Source organism: Giraffa tippelskirchi, chromosome 3 (genome assembly GCF_054371585.1).
Source record: "Giraffa tippelskirchi isolate mGirTip1 chromosome 3, T2T-mGirTip1v1.2.pri, whole genome shotgun sequence".
Classification (NCBI taxonomy): domain Eukaryota; kingdom Metazoa; phylum Chordata; class Mammalia; order Artiodactyla; family Giraffidae; genus Giraffa; species Giraffa tippelskirchi.
This window is the reverse complement of record NC_137277.1, coordinates 90,245,930-90,265,805: the sequence shown is the minus strand read 5'-3', so window position 1 is coordinate 90,265,805 and position 19,876 is coordinate 90,245,930. Positions and strand designations below refer to the sequence as shown.

Genomic DNA, 19,876 nt, shown 5'->3' with positions numbered 1-19,876 from the left:
ATTGTAGCTTCAGCATCAGTCCTTCCAATGAATATTCAGGTTTGATTTCCTTTAGGATTGACTGGTTTGATCTCCTTGTGATCCCCCCTCTCTCAAGAGTCTTCTTCAACACCCCAGTTCAAAAGCATCAATTCTTTGGCATTCAGTCTTCTTCATCTACAGTATTGTACTACTGATGGAATAGTTAAAATTCACGTGGGCCAGAGATTTCTGAAGTGGGTAAACACATACACACACATACTAACAACCCAAGACAGAAATCTAGGTATGAAACAGACTATTCAGCAAAAGAGCCATTTCCTTTAAGTCCTATATACTTAAAAGCATTAGAAAAATATATATCAGAAAAGCTAGGCTTCCTGCACCAGAGTAAACCTACTATACTTCCACCAGAAAGACATTCTCATTATAAGCAGGGATTGGTATTGGGGTTTATTATAATGCTATAGTCAGAAAGTTTGGCTGAATTGAATGTAATCCTCAGTCGTATCTGATTCCAGAGTTACGAGACAGATTAACATGAATTAAAACAGGACAATTGAAAGTAACTGAAAAAAGCAAGACTCCACTGACAGTGGATATCTGAGACTAATCCACTAGCAAGCTCTTGTTTCACACAAGTGAAATTAAGCATAGATTTTAGCTGGAGTCTAACTCTATCAGTGGTTTTAAAGAGGATCCACAACTCCTAACTAAATAAAAATGACAAAGTTAATTAGAAAACCAGGGCTTGCAGCATGGTTTACTGCTGCACGGATTCATAATCACAGGACACAGAAACTGAGAACACCCTGGGGGAAATTACAGATTTTATGCTTTTTAGAACTTTCTGGAAATAACCTTTGTCCACATTTTGAAAGGTAATTTTGAATTTTTCCCCCTCCTCCCAAGTCAGATGTCTTCATAAACAAGAAGTCTGTGAACTCTTATCTAGATAGTCAATCATTTTGCATTGGAATCTGCAGATCAGTAAGCAGAGAGGGTGGCTGGGGCTGGCAGTGGATTCAATCACAGGAGCAGGCAGCTTCTTTTAGGTTTCTGAAATTTGGTTTTCTAGGGAAACATTTCTTCTGTTGAATTTCCTTGAATTTTGGGGGTGGGTGGGAGGAGTATGGTCAAAAGATTATTGAAATGATAGCTTTGTTACAACAAAAATTATATTTTATTTCAGTCTATCTTTCTGATGCAATTAAATAAACTTAAAGATATATTAACTTTTAGGTTCGAGACTAAATTAATGCTGAGTGTGTGTGTGTGCACGCATATTGTGTGCTCTTTGCATATTTATTCAGGCCTGGCTCCGAACATTCCACAGAGCAATCAGCTCTTTGTACATTTAAACAGCAAAATGATGATTCTACCACCCTGCCAAAGCATACAATTGCTGAATATGAGGGTGAGTCATCTAACACGTGGTACTTTTAAATTATATATTAGATGATTCAGCCTATCACTTGCAAATATTTTAAAATAACTTTTGTATACTATTTTTCACATTAAAATTAATAAATTTTCCTATTTAGGGAATAAATACCTCAATAAAGGCTTTTTAAAGAAAAAATGGTATCTGGAAAACCAGGAGCAATGAGCTACAATCAAATTGGCAGTGGCACAGTTTTTAAAATGGTAATGCTATGCCATATCAAACTGATTAACATTTATTTCTGATAAATATAAACAAGGAAAGTAATCAGTATAGTTCTCCCAAGCCACTTATAGTCCCTAATTCCCTAGGCTATTAAACTTAACATACAGACAACTTTTAATCAGGAATCACTCAACTGTATTTATTGACATTATTTAACTAACACCAAGCCGGTCTAAACCCAGGAAGGGCTAACGGAATTTTCTGCCTTTTTTTTTTTATTATCAATCATCATTTAAAAATCATAGTACAATTGTTTCATAGAGACACTATTTTTTTTTAAAGAAAATTTTCCTCCATTGAATGTCAACATCAATAAAAATCACAGCATAATCACTGAACTGAATATAAGGGAAAAGATGTTCACTCTTTTCCAAGACTTGCATTGTAAAAGTGCATGGCGGTGCAATAAATCCTGGATTTCTCACAAAAGACTTAAATATCCCTGGCTATAGCTGGGGGAACAACGCACTTCACACATCCCACCATATGCTCACAAATGAGCAAATATTCTGTTGCTTGCATACTCCGGAGCCTAAAGATACTCTGCCATTGTCGGGAAACATAAAAGCTGAAGGCCACCTGGAGGATCTACTGCACCCTGAGCAGCAATTGTAGTTTTAATAAAAACTGTAATGACTCATTATGGTAAAAATTTATACTGATGAGGCTCCTCTGCACATTTACACCATTTAGACACACAGTTTTTAAAAGTTAATTGGCACAGTTTTAAAAGAGATTCCAAAGAGAGAAAAGAATTGAGGCCGAAAAGCAAGGAGATGAGTGAGACTGAAAAGGAGATACAAATGATAACGTGATGGCCACAAAATTTTATTGAGTTTAAGAATCACCTGGGAAGCTTGGTAAAAATGCAAGTTTCCACATTCTACACCCAAGACTCCAGATTTTGTTGTTCTAGGCTGGAGTCAAGAAGTGTGCATTTTTTAATACACACCCAAGAAAAGATGCTGATACAGGCAACTCACACTCTATATTTTGAGACAAATACTGTAACACCAGCAAGCACTGGAAGATAGAAGGCCTTCTAGACCAAGTACATTTCCTTACCAAGAGGCAAAACTCAAAAGTCATGTGAAAAGTCAATTCTTAAGAAAGATAAAAAAGAGGGGAAGGTAGGCAAAGAGAGAAAAAAATCAATCATACAAAAATTGAAATATAAATCACTGGAACAGTATAGAAAACCCAGAATAAGACCATGCACTTATAGTCCGTTAATCTATGACAAAGGAGGTAAGACCATACAATGTTGGAAAGACAGTCTCTTCAACAAATGGTGCTGGGAAAACTGGACAGCCACATGTAAGAAGATGAAATTAGATCATTCCCTAACTCCATACACAAAAATAAGCTCAAAATGGGTTGAAGACCTAATGTTAGACCAGACACTATAAAACTCTTAGAGGAAAACATAGGCAGAACACTCTCTGACATAAATCACAACATCTTTTTTAATCCATCTCCCAGCATAATGGAAATAAGAGCAAAAATAAGCAAATGGGACCTACTTAAATGCAAAAGCTTTTGCACAACAAAGGAAACAATAAACAAAACGAAAAGACAGCCCACAGATTGGGAGAAAATATTTGCAAATGATGTAACTGTTAAGGGATTTATCTACTCCAAAATTTACAAACAGCTTATGATGCTTAATAGTATCAAAACAAACAACCCACTCAAAAAATGGGCCAAAGACCTGAACAGACATTTCTCTAAAGAGGACATACGGATGGCCAATAGTCACATGAAAAGATGTTCAACATTACTAGTTATTAGATAAATGCAAATCAAAGCTACAATGAGATATTACCTCATACCAGTCAGAATGGCTAGCATCAAAATATCTACGAACAACAAACGCTGGAGAGGATGTGGAGAGAAGGGAACCCTCCTATACTGTTGGTGAGAATGTAAATTGATCCACCCACTATGGAGAACAGTATGGACGTTCCTTAAAACACGAAAAATAGAGCTACCATAAGACCCTGCAATCCTACTCTTGGGTTTATATCCAGAAAAAAACAGGGCCCCAAAAGATACATGCAACCCAATGTTCACTGCAGCACTGTTTACAATAGTCAAGACATGGAAACCACCTAATGTCCATCGACAGAGGAATGGATAAAGAAGATGTGGTATATATATATATGTATATACACACAGATATACACACAATGGAATATTACTCAGCCATTAAAAAGAATGAAATAAGGCCATTTGCAGCAACATGGATGGACCTGTAGTGTCATACTGAGTGAAGTAAGTCAGACAGAGGAGAAACATCATATGACATCCCTTACATGTGGAATCTAAAAAGAAATAATACAAATAAACTTACTTACAAAACAGAAAGAGACTCACAGACTTAGAAAACAAACTCATGGTTGCCAGTGGGGAAGGGATAGTTAAGGACTTTGGGAAGGTCATGTACACACTGTGATATTTAAAACCTGTTGTAGAGCACATGGAATTCTGCTCAATGGTATGTGCCAGCCTGGATGGGAGCGGGCTTTGGGGAAGAATGGGTACATGTACATGTATGACTGAGTCCCTTCACTGTTCACCTGAAACCATCACAATATTGTTAATTGGCTATACCCCAATACAAAATGTTTTTGGTGTTAAAAAACAAAAAAAATTAAAAATTAAATTAAAAAAATCAATCATGGTGAATTATTCTTCAGTTTTGAGAGGGTGCCATAATATTTGTATTGCCCAGGTCATCAATTCATGAACAACTCCAGTGTTAAATTTCCCAAATGGAATTAAATGTATTCACTTATACAGAAGCATATTTAAATGCCTATGTGTGGCAAGCATAGTAGAGATTTAAAAAAAAAAAGAACAACCCCCTCCACTCCCCAGAAAAACAGGCATTGCCGTAAAGGTGCACTCAACCTCCACACAAAGAGAAAGCAGGCTCTGGGAGTAGAGTAGGATGAAAGATATGTGTCATTAAAGGTAAAAACCATTCTCTGGGGTTCATGGCGAGGAAAAGCTGTCTTCCAGATTTCATTAGGGAGGAGGTGAGCATCAGAGAAGGCTTCATGGAGGTGGCATTCACAGTGACTCCTGAAGGCCAGACAGGTTTTGGGGGGAGTCATTTTTTTAATTGGAGGATAACTGCTTTACAATGTTGTGTGTGTGTATCCCCTCCCTCTTGAGCCACCCCCATATCCCATCCATCCAGGTGGTCACAGAGTGCCAGACTGGGCTCCCTGTGTTATAGAGCAGCTTTCCACTAGCTATCTATTTTACACACGGTAAGGCAGACAGGTTTTGAACAGGATTCTCCATGTGCAGGAAAAGAGCATGCCAGGGACATGGACAGAATGTCTAAAAGTCCACTGAGAGACCTTATGAGAATGTATATAGCTAATATTAGCTTCCACTGCAGTCCTAACTAGTCAGCTAGGCTCAAAATCTCTCAAAGGAAAATCGTATAAATAAATGCAGAAACACATCTCCCTTCTTAGGAAACAGAAATGCCAACATCTGGTTCTCAACTCCACTTAAAGCGGGAAAAAAATAGACATATGTTGTTACAAAGCAAGGAAACAGTGGTATTAAAAACCTAGCAAAGAGCTGTCAGTGGGCACTTTCCTCTCCCACACTCACTCACTGTCACACCCTGGATGCTAGATCAGGCCTTGCAGATCGAACATCAGTAGCAGGAGTGGCTGGGCAGCAAAGGTTAACTGGCCAACTGAACATACTCAGCAGTGTTCCTTCTACTGCTGAGGTCCTAACACTTACTCAAGAAAGACTCAAAAATACCATGTATCACAAGACCTGAAGAGAATTCAGAACTTTTGCTGTCTTTGGTACATATGAGTTTGTTTTTGTGTTTTCTCCCCTTTGCTTCTGCTGCTGAGAAAACTTCTGATGGACCATTTCTGAGCTAGGAGGCTAAGGAAGCAACTTTCTCAGCTGTCTCACTGGAGGTCCATCTTTGAAACAACTGTGTTGGGTACTCAGATCTGGTTTATTTCTACTTGTCAGCCATGCCAGTCAGGAAAGAGAAGCAAATTCATACATGCATCTTGTCTTGCATCTTGCAAAGTTAACTCATATTTTTAAACCAACATCCACCCAAGGCCTTGCCAATCTTAGTTCCAATGTACGCCAAGTCTAAATGTACTTTGTTTCTTGCCTAAGGCAGTGCTGCACTGAAGCCCAGCTGAAGTGCATTTATGATTTCAGACTACAAACACTGCATTTAAGTTTTGCTCTGCTTCTGAATGACAGCAATCACTCTATGTCACTACACTGGTCCCTCAGTCTAAATTCTGCTTTGTGATGGTTTGTGCACTAAAGACAGATTACCCTGAAGCTGGGTACTGAAGATTTTTTTGTAACATTATGTTCACTACATTATAGTAAAAGTCGTAACAGTCACTGCTCCATAACATATACTATTGCTTTTATTCAGATTTTTATAATGCCCTAAGCATTTACTCTGATTCAAGAGGAAATTCTGATAGAGAAAAAAAGGATTTTAAAAACTATTTAAATGTTAGCTGTTCTATATTATAGAAACTGAAAAAAATAGATATTCAAGAAATCACTCAAACCTCTCTATATGCCAATGTTCTACATTGAACTGGACTATATTTTAGTACAACCTTTTTGTCAAGGGAATATATTTCATATTTGTAAAATGCTACTTGATTTCTGTACTCTTGAAAGTAAGACTATTAAATAGTAGAAGCCCATATAGCCTTCTTTAGAAAATGTTATGAGGTATTCATATATTTCAAGGTAGTATATGTTTATCTCTAGTGGTTAACTATATGAACGTAGAGTTTGGGGAACTGGAAACATAGCATTTAACAAAACAAAAATCCTGGCCTTCAAAAAACTTATGCTCAAGGGAAGATCCTATATAGTTAAAAATAAATAAACAAAATACAGCCTATTAGATGGGGAGAGACTAGGAAAAGTACTTTAAGGATGGGGGTAGAGAGTTGGGGAGAGGTTGGAATTCTAAATAGGCCAGTCAGGGAAGGCTCCTTTGAGAGGCAGCATTTAAGCTGCCAGGTGATGCTAGGAGATACCCAGGTGAACCTGGTGAATGAGCATCCTGGCCGAGGGCAGAGCAAGTACAAAAGCCAGCGTGGCTGGGGTGAAACGGGGAGGAGGGGCAGTCACAGAGAGGGAAGACGTCTGAGAAATGACAGGGGACAGATCATACAGAGGATTGTAAGCTGTTGAGATATGGGATGGAAAGCGATTAGAGAGTTTTATTTAAAGCATTAATGTGATATGGCTTACATTTTTTTATTGAGATGTAATTCACATACCATAAAACTCACCCTTCGAAAGGGCACAATTCAGTGGTTTTTAGTATAGTCACAAGGTTGTGCAACCACTTCTAACTCCAGAACATTTTCATCACTGCAAAGAGAAGCCCTCGACCTCTAAGCAGTCACTCCCCTTTCCCATGCCCCACTCCAGCTCTGGCAGCCATGATCTACTTTCTCTATGGATTTGCATATCGTAGTCATTTCATATATATGGAATCATAATATGTGTGGCCTTTTGTATCTGACTTACTTTTTACCTGGATCTCTCTGGCTGCTGTGATGAGAACATGCTGAAAGGAGGCAAAGTCAGAAGCAGGGAGACCAGTGAAGAGATGAATGCGTAATTCAACTGAGAGATGAAAAGAGTCTGAAATAGGTTGGGAAGTGAGATGGTAAATAACGGCTGGATCTTGAGTCATTTAGACAGGCTAGATATTGAGAATGAGAAAAAGAAAAGGAAAAGACAACTCTTTGGTTTTTATCTCCATTCTAAAAAGATAGGGCTGACACCTACTTAGGGTGCAAGGCTACTGGGGGTGGTTGCAGACCGAGAGGAACCCATAGGGGCATGTTTTTGGAGATGTTAATTAAATCTGGGATGGTGATGAGCCTTCTGTGTCAAGATGCCAAAAAGAGAGATGAATATGAGTCTGGAATTCAAAGGACACATCTGGGCTAGAGACAGAAATGTGGGAGTTTGAGAGTGGGAGACATTGATATCATGAAACTAGGTGACATCATCAAGGATGTGAGTGATTCGAGAAAAGAGAAGAAATACAGTGAAAGAGTCTATGGACATGTCAATATTCATAGGTCAGAGAGATGAAAAGGAATGAACATAAAAGACTAAGAAGAAAACACAAATAAAGTGAGAAGACCAAGAGAGAAGAGAGTCTTAAAAATCAAATGAAAACACTTATCATGGCGGAGGGCATTGCCAACTCTGCCCAATGCTGCTGACAGATTACTGAGAATTAGCCACTGGATTTAGGAACATGTCAGGTAGTCATTCACAGTCCATGTATTTTCTCTCTCTCCATTTTGTTCACTCCACTGCAGCCATATCTACATTTGCATTTGCCATTTCATCTGCTGCTGCTGCTGCTAAGTCGCTTCAGTCGTGTCCGACTCTGTGCGACCCCATAGACGGCAGCCCACCAGGCTCCCCCATCCCTGGGATTCTCCAGGCAAGAACACTGGAGTGGATTGCCATTTCCTTCTCCAGTGCATGAACGGGAAAAGTGAAAGTGAAGTCGCTCAGTCGTGTCTGACTCTTAGCGACCCCATGGACTGTAGCCTACCAGGCTTCTCCGTCCATGGGATTTTCCAGGCAAGAGTACTGGAGTGGGGTGCCATTGCCTTCTCCGTTCATCTGCTAGGTGTATGCTTTCCCCAGATACGGCTCTGAAATAGTCTGAGTGGAGTGAGGAAGTCACAAGTCTGACTGGAGTGGATTCAAGAGACAGTGGTAGAAAAAGAAGTGAAGTCAGCAGCAATTCTTTTGACAAGTTTAGTTGTAAGGGGATGAAGAGAAACAGCTGTAATGGGAGGTAGAATAAAAGAGAGAGCTTTAAAATGGGAGACATAAAGACATGTCCGTGTACTTGTAGGACAAATCAGTAGAAAGGGAAGCAAGTTATGCAGGAAGGAACATAGAACGGCTGAGATAGGGGACAGAATTAAACACATATCATCTGCTCATCAAATAGTCAACAACTGAAACATAAACCATCTACTCATACAGGAAAAACAAATAGGAACAAGTTATTTTTTTCCAGAGACACAGAGACCACTTAAAGTGATCTGGATCCATTCTTCAAGGCTAAAGATATTGGATTAATTGTACACACAGGGTCAGATTCAAGCTTAGACTCTAGGCTTGGAGTCACAAGATCCAAGTTCAAGGACCATGATAAGTTACAGTATCCCAGAAACTTCTTTTGACCGCCCTCTTTTGTTCATAAAATACTTATTAAAAGCAGCCTGTCCTCTACCTTGTATAATTGATGTGATGATCAAATGAAATATGTAGACGTTATCACTCTTAGGTGCACTGTCCCTGTGAAATGTGTTCAGTGCTACTAGACGAGGAGCAACTGCACAGCCCTGAGTCTCACTCCAGCACTCTACACTCCAGTCCCAAGAGGGGAAAAGGCAAAATGAAAAACTGGGGGAAGAGTAAATAAAGCATCAAACACTCTACCCTCCAGTCCCAAGAGGGGAAAAGGCAGAATGAAAAACCGGGGGAAGAGTAAATAAAGCGTCAAAAAGTAGAAGCTTTCTGGTTATATATTTAAGCCACACTCAATAAGCTGGACATGCATCATGCCTTAATTTCCACTTTATAAAAAAACTCAACGACCAAAAATCCTCTGGTTTAGATTCAGCTGAGCCTGGGGCAAAAAAAACCCAAAGTACACTAAATTCGACTGTAGATCTGAAGCAAGATTATGCTTAAATAAAGATGTGATTTAATACCGTCCCATGAATCTCTTTTATTCTCCACGCTACCTGCCACCTACCAAGTGAAAGTCAGAGTGTTAGCTCAGTTGTATCCGACTCTTTGTGACCCCATGGACTGTAGCTATCCAGGCTCCTCTGTTCATGGAATTTTCCAGGCAGGAACACTGTTGCCATTTCTACATAGAATCTTCCCAGCCCAAGGATTGAACCCGCATCTCCTGCATTGCAGGCAGATTCTTTACCATCTGAGTCATCCACCTGCCAAGATGATGTTAAATAAAAAGACTATGTGCTCCTCGACTTTTTGTCAAATAGATATTAGCAGGTGTTTTGATTAATTTTTATCTGTTAATTAATTTTTAATTCTGCCTGCTTTGTGTATGGACCATAGCTCTCTTTAAGGAAGATATTCCTTACAGGGTATCTTGATCTAACCATTAATTTTTCTCTTGATTTCTTCAAGTAAACTAAAACACAAAGGTGTGTGCTCATTTTTTCAAATGAGAAAATCTACCTTTATCAAAGAATGATTAACATGAAGAATTCTGATATGGAATTTACAATAAATGCTGAAGTTGAACTGACTTTATTACTCAGCTCCCTCTCACATTTGATCAGAAAACTAAAGAACTCAGCTAGCCATGGGACCTCACAAGGCTTTAAAGTGTGAAAGACAGAATATATGAGAAAATACACACACACACACCTGTATGTATGTGTGCATGTATGTATGTCACTTTCCTTTAAAATATGTCTATATAATCATATACACCACTTGGGAGAGGAGTCAAGTGTTTCCTTGTGGGGACTTCCCTGGGGGTCCCGTGATTAAGAATCCACCTGGCAATGCAGAGGACATGGATTTGATCCTGGTCTGGGAATTAAGATCTCATATGCCACGGAGCAACTAAGCCCATGCTGTAACTACGGAGCCTGCGTGCTCCAGGGTCCGTGCACCCCAACCAGAGAGCCCGGGCACTGCAACTTTGAAGCCAGCACGCCACAACTAGAGAGTCTCTGCACCAAAAGAAAGACCCTGCATGATGCAAGGAAGACACCAAGGGATGCAACTAAGACCTGATGCAGCCAAATAAATATTTTTTAAAAAGAGCTTCTTTGCCAAATCAATGTGTACACTCCTGTATAATTAAGAGGAATAAGAGCTTACTTTTTTCTAATTATAAAGATAACTTTGTATCTTTACATTTATGAATACTTGTATACCAGTAACTTAGATACTGATTCTCTAGTCAGAATTTCAACATCTCACTAAAATCTCTATGACTCTTTTTTACATAAAATAATTCACTTCGTAATGATGTAAGTTACAGAGATTCTAGGAACAAATTATTCTGATGGGTAAGTGTATCTACCTCAAGCTCCAACTTAGTGACACACTCCAGCATTATTGAGGAAGAAATTATTTTAGGTAAGTGATTTTTTTGAATTAGCTTTTATCAAAGTATAGTTGCTTTCCAATGCTATGTTAGTTTCTAGCTGTACAGCAAAGTGAAACAAAGTATAAAGCATTTCATACTTAAAAAAATGATATAAAGTGATTTTTCTTTAAGTTAAAACCTATCACTCATGGGCCCCAAGTCATTTCAAGAATTGGTTTTGATTTGACTTTAAAAAAAGTTTTATCATAATACTATTATAGTATTATAATTATATAATTAAAAATATAATGAATATAATGTCATAATTAACACTATTAAAATATTAACTCATCTCAATTAGTTAGGGTCATTACAAATATACAGTAATAAGCTACATTATATGATCTTCATAAATTCAGAATTTGTTGCAGAATATAGAATCCCTTCACCTTCATCCCAGGTAGATGCAGGCTACACTTTTTCTTAGATGACACTGTCTGCCTCTTATAGCTTTTCTGCCTTCCCTGCCTTGGCAGGAGGCCAGCAGTCATTCCTTGCTCCTATCAGCGTGCCTGTAGCTAGCAGGCTCCCCTATTTTCACGCAGCTTTTTCTTGATTCTAAAAAGTAGCAGTAGTAGAAAAAGCCACGGTCTCAAAGTGTAGTGGCTCTGCCACAGCCCAGCTGCAGGCCCTCGACAAACCACTGAATCACTTTAGGAATTTGTTTCCTTATCTACACAATGAAAGAACTGGACTGAATGATGGTTAAGTTCCATCCAACCTTGAAACTTCATAATGAATGAATTTTTCTAAGAGCTAGGACGTCCACCACCTAAGTTTATTAGAACTGTGTCCAAACAAAGAATAGAGAAACTCAGAGAAAGGACCTCAGAAGTTTCCATACTTCGGTGCATGGAATCTACAGTATCTTGGGCTTGCTAGGTCATGGACTTTTCAGTGTTCTCGGTTCTTTGTTTTATCTCCAGTAAGTGAGGTTTTGTCTGGACAAATGGGACAGAATTATATTAAGTGCTTTTGGAACAGAAAATTAAATATGACTCTTAAATATACTTCTTTCACATAAAAGATAAGAATTCAAGAAATCTTCAGAAATTCACAGAATAAATTATTCCCTTATGAAATCTTTTGTTTCTAAGTGCATTTCCATTTGATATGTAAACAAAATGCATGACACTACATGCATTAAAAAATGACTCACCTATAACTACATCATGCCCATCAACCAAGCCAGCAGAGAAGAGCTCCTGAGAAACGCCGTCTGCAGTATCTGCCCAAATGTGAAATGAAGGTGGATCAGAAACCACACAATAAAAATTAACAATCTAGTACAATGTAAAATATATATACTTTTCATTTGGAAAAATCATCCATGTGTATTTCAACAATTCTGATTCTATCAGGAGGAAAAATCAGAAGCAATGTGAAATACATTTGCCACATACAATTTACATCCTGTTCTTTGTTCAACAGAAGTTCTACAAAATTACTGTTTCATTTTTGGTGAGCCAAGAAACTTTTGCCTTTTGTCTACTATCTGAATTAGTCCTCAAATGCACCTCTAGAAGTTAGCTCATAACTGGTCCCTATGACAATGCTTTTCTTTCTTGCCAAGGTTAATTCCAGCCACCATCAATCCTTTCCTATCATTAGTAGCTACTGAGTTAGAATTTATGGCAAAGGTTGAAGAAGTAGCATTTGATACAACCTTATATTTGGTACAAACAGCCTGTGAGCTTGTTGGACTATTAAGATGAGCTATTTAAATGAATGCTATTAAGAAAATCCTTTAACATGACATTGATCATTCGATAGCAACAGACTCATTCTCTTAGAAAATGTGGTTGAATAAAAGAATGTAGCTTCTCAATGATAATTGACAGGGGTTAGCAATCTCATAAAGATGAGATTGAATAGGCTGCAGCAAGTGAATATAACAGAAATTACTTAATTGAGAGGTTATACATGAACATGACAATAGTGAAAAGTCTGTTTGAAGACTTTGTAAAGGGAAATTGATAAATTGCCACGTGCTCAAAGAACCATTATGAACCTTGATGTTTTTACAAGAGAGACTACATGCTCTCCATGGCAGCCTGATATTACCACAAATATCCAGTATTAGAGTTAGATAAGAAGAAACTGGGAAAGTACAGCTCCTGAATCAAGTAACCACCTAAACTGAACTACAGTTTGCTATGCCAAAGGCTGCCTTCATCAAAGAATGGGTTTCCCTGCTTAATCTGTGTTTCAAATGTGATGACTATGTAAGTGGGCTTGAGTGTGTGTTGTGTGTGTATGTGTGTACTCATACTCAACGTGAGCACGTAGCTGAAGGTACAATTATCTTTCACGGTGGGCTTCAATATGCTTAGCCTGGTGTCTGACTCATAGTAATTACTCAACAAATGGTAACTCTGGTGATGATGAGGCAACCAGAGACCATCTGAAATGCACCTTCTTTCTCCCTCTCATACATGGCCCAATTTTCCAAATTGCCAACAAGACTTTGAGAGTTGATATATATTCTTTGTACTTTCAGAGAAACTGTGGTAGTCTATCATTTTACTCATCCGATGAAATGGAACCAATGAAGGAAATAAAAAAGAAAAACACAGGAATCTTACTAAACAATGAAATTCCACATAAAGTGGGCTTACCTTGGACCTTGTCCTCACTATTAGAAGTACAAGAAACACCTTACAAAATTCCCTCAGCGATAAAACGATCTCATAGCATGAACCTTGGTGTTGTTTAGTTGCTAAGTCGTGTCCGACTCTTTGCGACCCTCTGGACTGTAGCCTGCCAGGCTTCTCTGTCCATGGTATTTCCTGGCAAGAATACTGGAGTGGGTTGCCATTTCCTTCTCCAGGGGATCTTCCTGACCTAGGGATCAAATCCATGGCTCCTACATTGGCAGGCAGATTCTTTATTGCTGGGAAGCCAGCAATATTTATTCTATCACCAGGGAAGCATATAGCATGAACCTAGGACAGCACAATAAAAGGCTCTAGTCTGAATATGATATAGCTTTATAAAGTTGGCTAGAACATTCAGCCTCACAATCTCCATCTTCCTAGATGCCACTAGAAACTTCAGCAAAAGCAGCGTGTTGAATTAAAGTGCCTGCCTTATAGACACCAGGCATACAGTAGGCAGTGGTTACATGCTACTGGCTGACTGTCTGTTAAAGCAACTGGATGTGATACGACCATCTCTAAAGTTATCAATAAGATCTTACACTTGAGTAAGGAGCTATAATCGACGAAGTCAGATGAGAATGGAATAATCAAACAAAGCCACATTGAGGGCTAGCACTAAAACAGTATTGAATCAAAGAACATTCCCAAATCATTAAAGTGTGTGGCATCTCTGACTATTTTCAGGACTGTTGGGTACCGAATGAGTCGTATCAAAATAGCAAATGGGTGGTGCTTATTGGTCAAAAATGGAAATGTTCCTGGTTTGTGTGTGTGTGCCATTCAGCAGTTATTTTTCATGCATGTCAAGTAATATGTCAGTAACAGTTTAGAACAAAAACTTGAGGTAGCTGATAATTTATTTTTCATTAAGCTGCCTAACATTCCTGATGCATAAACAGGTTAAACAATCATAAATAATCATGTATGCTCTGCTTTCTAGACCATTACAGCAACATAATAAACACAAAGGGTTTGCCCTCAAATGAGGACAGAATATTTGATACGTTCACTTTATACATTCGATGCCATGTATATTTATGTGTGTATATAGCAGAGACATAGTACACGTGGTATGCATGCACAGATGGAGTGCAAACAACATCTGAAATGCTTGACAGCATCAGTAACCACACAAGTACAGTGATTCAGCTGTGGTGTTTCTGAAACTATTAATAACAGGCTGTGCTTGCTGCCCAGGGAGGGCCAGCTATCATTGGGAAGTCAGCACCGTGGTCTCTGTCTGGGCAACAAAAGCAGAGACTGAGTCTAACCATGGCAAACGAGGCTGCCAAAGCCAGCACAAAGGGCCAGGTAATGCAGATAGGTCTGTCTCATCCACAGCAATCATCAACTCAGAAATTCATTTCTTTGTTTCCTTTGAAAATAAAATTGATTTTTATTGCCACTGACAATCTTAAACAACCAGATGAGAAAAAATGCTGTTAAAATAAGAATTTGTTCCTTTTATTTACTATACTTGAAACTCTTATAATTGTTAGATTTTATCACAGAATTGGCTGGTCAACATTTTTATATTATGACAAAATAGCTTTTAGATAATAGCAACCGGCAACAGTTCAATTTCACTGACTGACTCTAAGCTGTCAAAGATTGTCCCCAGAAAGAAAGATCAGTTAGGAAATTCACTAGGTCCTCATTTATGTTTCTTTTGTAAAAAGATATGTCGAATTCAAATATATTAGAAATCATGATTGTTATTATTTTTTTGACTACACAGCATGGCATGCGGGGATCTTAGTTCCCCAACCAGGGATTGAACCTGTGTCTCCAGCACTGGAAGCACAGAGGCTTAACACTGGACTACCAGGGAAGTCCTCTGGAAATCATGAAATCTTTGTGCTTACAGGAGACTAGAGATCAGGGCCAGAGTCCATAACCACCTATGGCCCAGGAACATACTTTGTTTGGTGGGCAGGGTTTGTTTAAAACTGAACTGGAATGTACTTAGACAGAACTCTCCGGTTCCCACAATTCACTTTGGCTTCTGTAAGCATCTGACTTTGTGTCTTCTTACAGGTGGTAACAGCAAGATGATCAAGCCATTAACTGACTGACCAGCTATCAAATCAGGAAAGTTTCAGGTTTTCAAAATTTTAGCACAACAATTTCAACTTATTTAATCAAGTCAAATTTGACATGGAGTTCTAATACATAAAATAATTATAGCGTGTTATACGTTCAAATGTATGAGATTAATGAAATATCAAGGCTATTTTCATGTAAAAGTCTGAAACCAGAGGTCAAGGACAGTAACTGTTACAGCCATAGCATTAGCACCTGATTTTCAATTCTTTAGACTGAAATAGCAATTTTTGTTTAACAACTAGTGTTGTGATCTCTAAAGCCTGAATCCATTAATTAACCAGAATGACTTGGGATTCTCCTGCATACCAAGTGCTTGCCAGGTGCTAGAGACACCTAGAAACAGGACATGGTTCGATGACTACCATGCATCCCAGCACTAAAAGAGCAACCAGTCTAGCCCTGACATTATTTTAGTAACTACTCAAAATACTAACATTACATTCAGCTGCCAGACTGGCATTGTGCCTGCCAAGCCTCCTAGTGGTGCCTGTAGCAAGTAGCAGCCCAGACACAGCTCAACCCAGGCTTTCTATAATCTGAACGGACAATAGAGAGGCCAAGTATGTTACCTTTTGGTCTGATGTCACGGTTTGTTGCTCAACTGTAATTAGGACTGCTATGCGCATCTCATCACACTCATCATAATGTCCTTTAGGCCCTGCATCACCATGCCAGCACTTCTTTTCATGCTTGAGCTAATAGATTTAATTTATAAGTGTGTGTATTCTGTGCAGCACGTGTCATTAGAATTCATGCAATCAGTAGTAGGTTTGGTTTGGATTTCTGAATTACTACAAATCCTTCCTTTCTTCCTTCCTTCCCTCCTTTATTGTTAGAGAACACATTTTTGAATAGCAAATTATAACCACACGCTTATAATCAATTTCTGAAATGCTCTTTGTAGCAATAAAATAATAATTTCATTTGAAACTTACCTCTTCCTGGAGTAAACTCAAATCGTATGTCATTAAGTTCCTTCCTGGAGTTTCTGAAATACATAACATACAGCATATTAAAATCTAATGAAGCAGAGTTTAACCAAAATAAATGTATTCCAGTTTTTATAAGATGCTACCGACACACAGATAACATTTAACAGTTTTAGGGTTACCTCTAATACTTCTTTAACTAGAAGAGGCAGTTATGACAATAATAAAGGAAAGTATTTGTTTAATTGATTGAATTTACCTTATACAAACATGATTATATCACAAAATTCTAAAAATAAATGTTCCTTTTATAAAATCTACACTAAATCAGTAACCTTAAATTTAATTCTGTAATTAAAATTTTCAGAAGCTTTTACTCTAGCATAAATAATATTCAATACAGTTTTCATATTTTCCTTGGAAAATAGCATTTTATCAAATTATTTTTAAAAGTGAAACAAACAAAGGGGATAGTCTTAGTGGTAATTTCATGACAGCATTATACATTAAATCATCCAACAAAACAACCAGAATAAGGTGTGTAGTTTGCTTTTAAAAATTTTATCTAAATAGAGGGGACCTGTGAATGTTGTAAAATTGCCCACCGAATATACAAAACTTGAGAACAATTTTAAATGACTACATAAAAGTACAACAGACACATACATGTACATGCAACCAAAAAACTAAATGACACTGGGGAAATATGGAAAAAGTAAGTATCTAAGATATGAGTTTCCCAGAAACAGATTCATAGACAGAGAACAAACTTATGATAACCATGCAGGAAGGGTAGTTAGGAAGTTTGGGATTGAAATGTACACAACTGCTATATATTTTTTTTAATATGAGTTTTCCATTCATATTAATATCAAGATATGGTAAGGGCCAGTGAGTTAAAATTCGAATGGTCTTAATTTCTCATAAGAACACTAAAATATTATGAGTAACTCTCAACAGGTGCTAGAATTAAAGTTAACAATAAAAAAAAAACTTTAAGAAACTGCACCAGGACATATGAAATAGTAATTTCTGTATGCACTCAACTCTGCTCTGCTGCCAAGGGTGCCCAAGACTGAGACAGAAACAGTCAGAATACCCAGCCATGAACATTCTCCTTCCCATGCCAGGAGAGTTTGATCAAATCTTCTAATACTGTAGTTTGATACTCTAAAACTTTGGGTAATTCAGTACAGTGCCTGAATCTTGATGACATCAGTCTCTGAGCCTTCTTTGTTCCCTAAACTGACGGTGGTTATGTCCTACCACACCCTACGACACCAAGTGAAAGAAGGCTCAGAAAGATGGCAAAGCCATAGTACTGACTGAGAGAAAGCCCTTCTCCTAGTGCCTAGGGAAGCTGACCCACTTAACACCTTCCACAAGCAGGGAGGAAAAGGGGCAAGAACTCTAGAGATACCCAAGCCCACGGTATCGACATGGGAGCCTTGAACATTGGCATATTCTCTCTGGTGTCTGCACCATGATTTTATCATTACTCCTCTGGAAGACACAAATGCGACCAGCAGATATTAGCAATTGCTACAGCTGTGCTTCATTTAGGACCTTCTGAGGATCTGAAAACTGAAAATTGTGGATGTTCACACTAAAAAAAGTATAAATATGATCAACATGTGAAACTGCAGGCAACTATAATATAGATAGTTCAGAGATCATTTTGGACCCCAGACTAAATAAACCTGCCCTGAAGATGGAGTGGGCAACAAACAACCAGTGCCTGCAATGGCAGGACTATGTCCGTGTTGCCTAAATTTTCTTAATAAATGACAGTGTCATCACACATTACACAGTGCTTTCATATCCATCGGCAGTTCTCAAATGTTTTGGTCTTAGGACCCCTTTACATTCTTAAAAAGTATCAAGGACCCCTAAAGAGCTTTTGTTTGTGCTGATTATGTCCATCAATATTTACTGTATTGGAAATTAAAACTAATTCATTTAAAAATATTTATTAATTTACATGAAAATGATAATAATTAGCACAGCACATGTTAAAGAATTTTTATGAAGAATTATTTTACTTTCTAAAAGAAAAATAAATCAGTGAATGCATTGTTTTCTATATTTGTAAACCTCTCTATTGTCTGGCTTAAGGTAGCTGGTATATGTTGTCCTTCATATTCAATCTGCTGCAATATCACATATCATGGAGCCAGCCACTGGAAATTCCACCGTACGTATGTGGAAGAATGAGAGTGAAAAAGGCCAATAATTTCTTAATATTATTATAAAAATAGTTTCCACTTCATAAGCTCCTTGAATGGTCTCAAGGACCCCCCAGGGATCACAGGACCACACTTTGAGAAATATCAGATTTCATTTGATCCCAACAATCAATCTTTGATACATGCAAAGTAGGTATTACTTGTTTCCCACTTCTGATGAGCACATTCAATGGCTTTTCCAAGTTTACAAAGGTAATGAGTGGCAGAGTGAGGACCAACAATTCTATACTGTAAATACCTACTGCAAATAGAAATGTTTGATTCCCTTTACTTTTTGAGAGGAAACAAGTATTCCCCAACACTTTGCACGTTACCATGAGAAGATCAGTAAGCATTCACTTACTTAACAGCCTTGGTCGTGTGTGTTATGTTTCAGCAAAGACTGAATTAGGACTAAAACAATTCAATAAGAAAAAAAAAAAAAAAATGCCAGGAAAGCAAGTATTTACGGTGTATAATGAAATGACAGAGGGAGAAAATGAGAATCAATTAGGTTTGATGCTAATGTATCCCACTGTTCCTTTCCTCTTTCCTTTGATCAGATTGTCTTAAGTTATTTTGTTCTACTAAGGTCATGGACTTCCCTGTAGCTCAGATGGTAAAGAATCTGCCTGCAATGCAGGAGATCTGAGTTTGAGCCCTTGGTCAGGAAGATCCCCTGCAGAATGAAATGGCAATCCTCTCCGGTATTCTTGCCTGGAGAATTCCATGGACAGAGGAGACTGGTGAGCTCCTCTGGGGTCCATGGGGTCAAGAAGAGTCGGACACAACTGAGTGACTAACATTACTACTAAGGTCATGGAAGAGAGGTATAAGAACTGTAACCAAAACATCATCATGCATATTCTGATTCTTTAAATATTAATCCCACAAAATTAATATTCAACATCCATAATCTCTATGTATATCAATGGTGGCTTAAGTTATGGAGGTTGCCTAGCCAAGTCATTCTCCTATAATTCTGAACCGAAAATACCCACCTTTGAAAAGATCACAGTGATTGAGTGTGTGTAGTAGACTTGTCCCATCAGGGTGAAATATAGTTGGAAAAATGCCTAATTGGA

The 19,876-nt window shown here is 38.1% G+C and overlaps 1 protein-coding gene and 1 long non-coding RNA gene across 10 annotated transcripts in view; one reads left to right on the top strand and one right to left on the bottom strand.

Annotated features, from left to right (window-relative positions):
- STK39 (serine/threonine kinase 39) overlaps window positions 1-19,876 on the bottom strand; it is a 316,521-nt gene that overhangs the window by 49,501 nt on the left and 247,144 nt on the right. For 8 of the 9 annotated variants that reach the window (XR_014080206.1, XM_081582614.1, XM_081582615.1 and 5 more), the window contains 2 exons: window positions 16,573-16,625; window positions 12,031-12,099 (listed from right to left, as the gene is read on the bottom strand). Coding sequence is in view for 7 of the 9 variants with exons in the window: in XM_081582614.1 (XP_081438740.1) it covers window positions 12,031-12,099; window positions 16,573-16,625 (122 nt within the window). In the remaining 2 variants the exon portion in view is untranslated. Of the gene's footprint in view, window positions 1-12,030; window positions 12,100-13,110; window positions 13,190-16,572; window positions 16,626-19,876 lie in introns of those variants that run through there. The other variant, XR_014080205.1, reaches the window with a different exon arrangement.
- LOC145542879 (uncharacterized) lies at window positions 1,855-6,484 on the top strand. The gene is made up of 2 exons (XR_014080208.1): window positions 1,855-5,103; window positions 5,679-6,484. It is a non-coding gene; the product is annotated as an uncharacterized LOC145542879 (long non-coding RNA).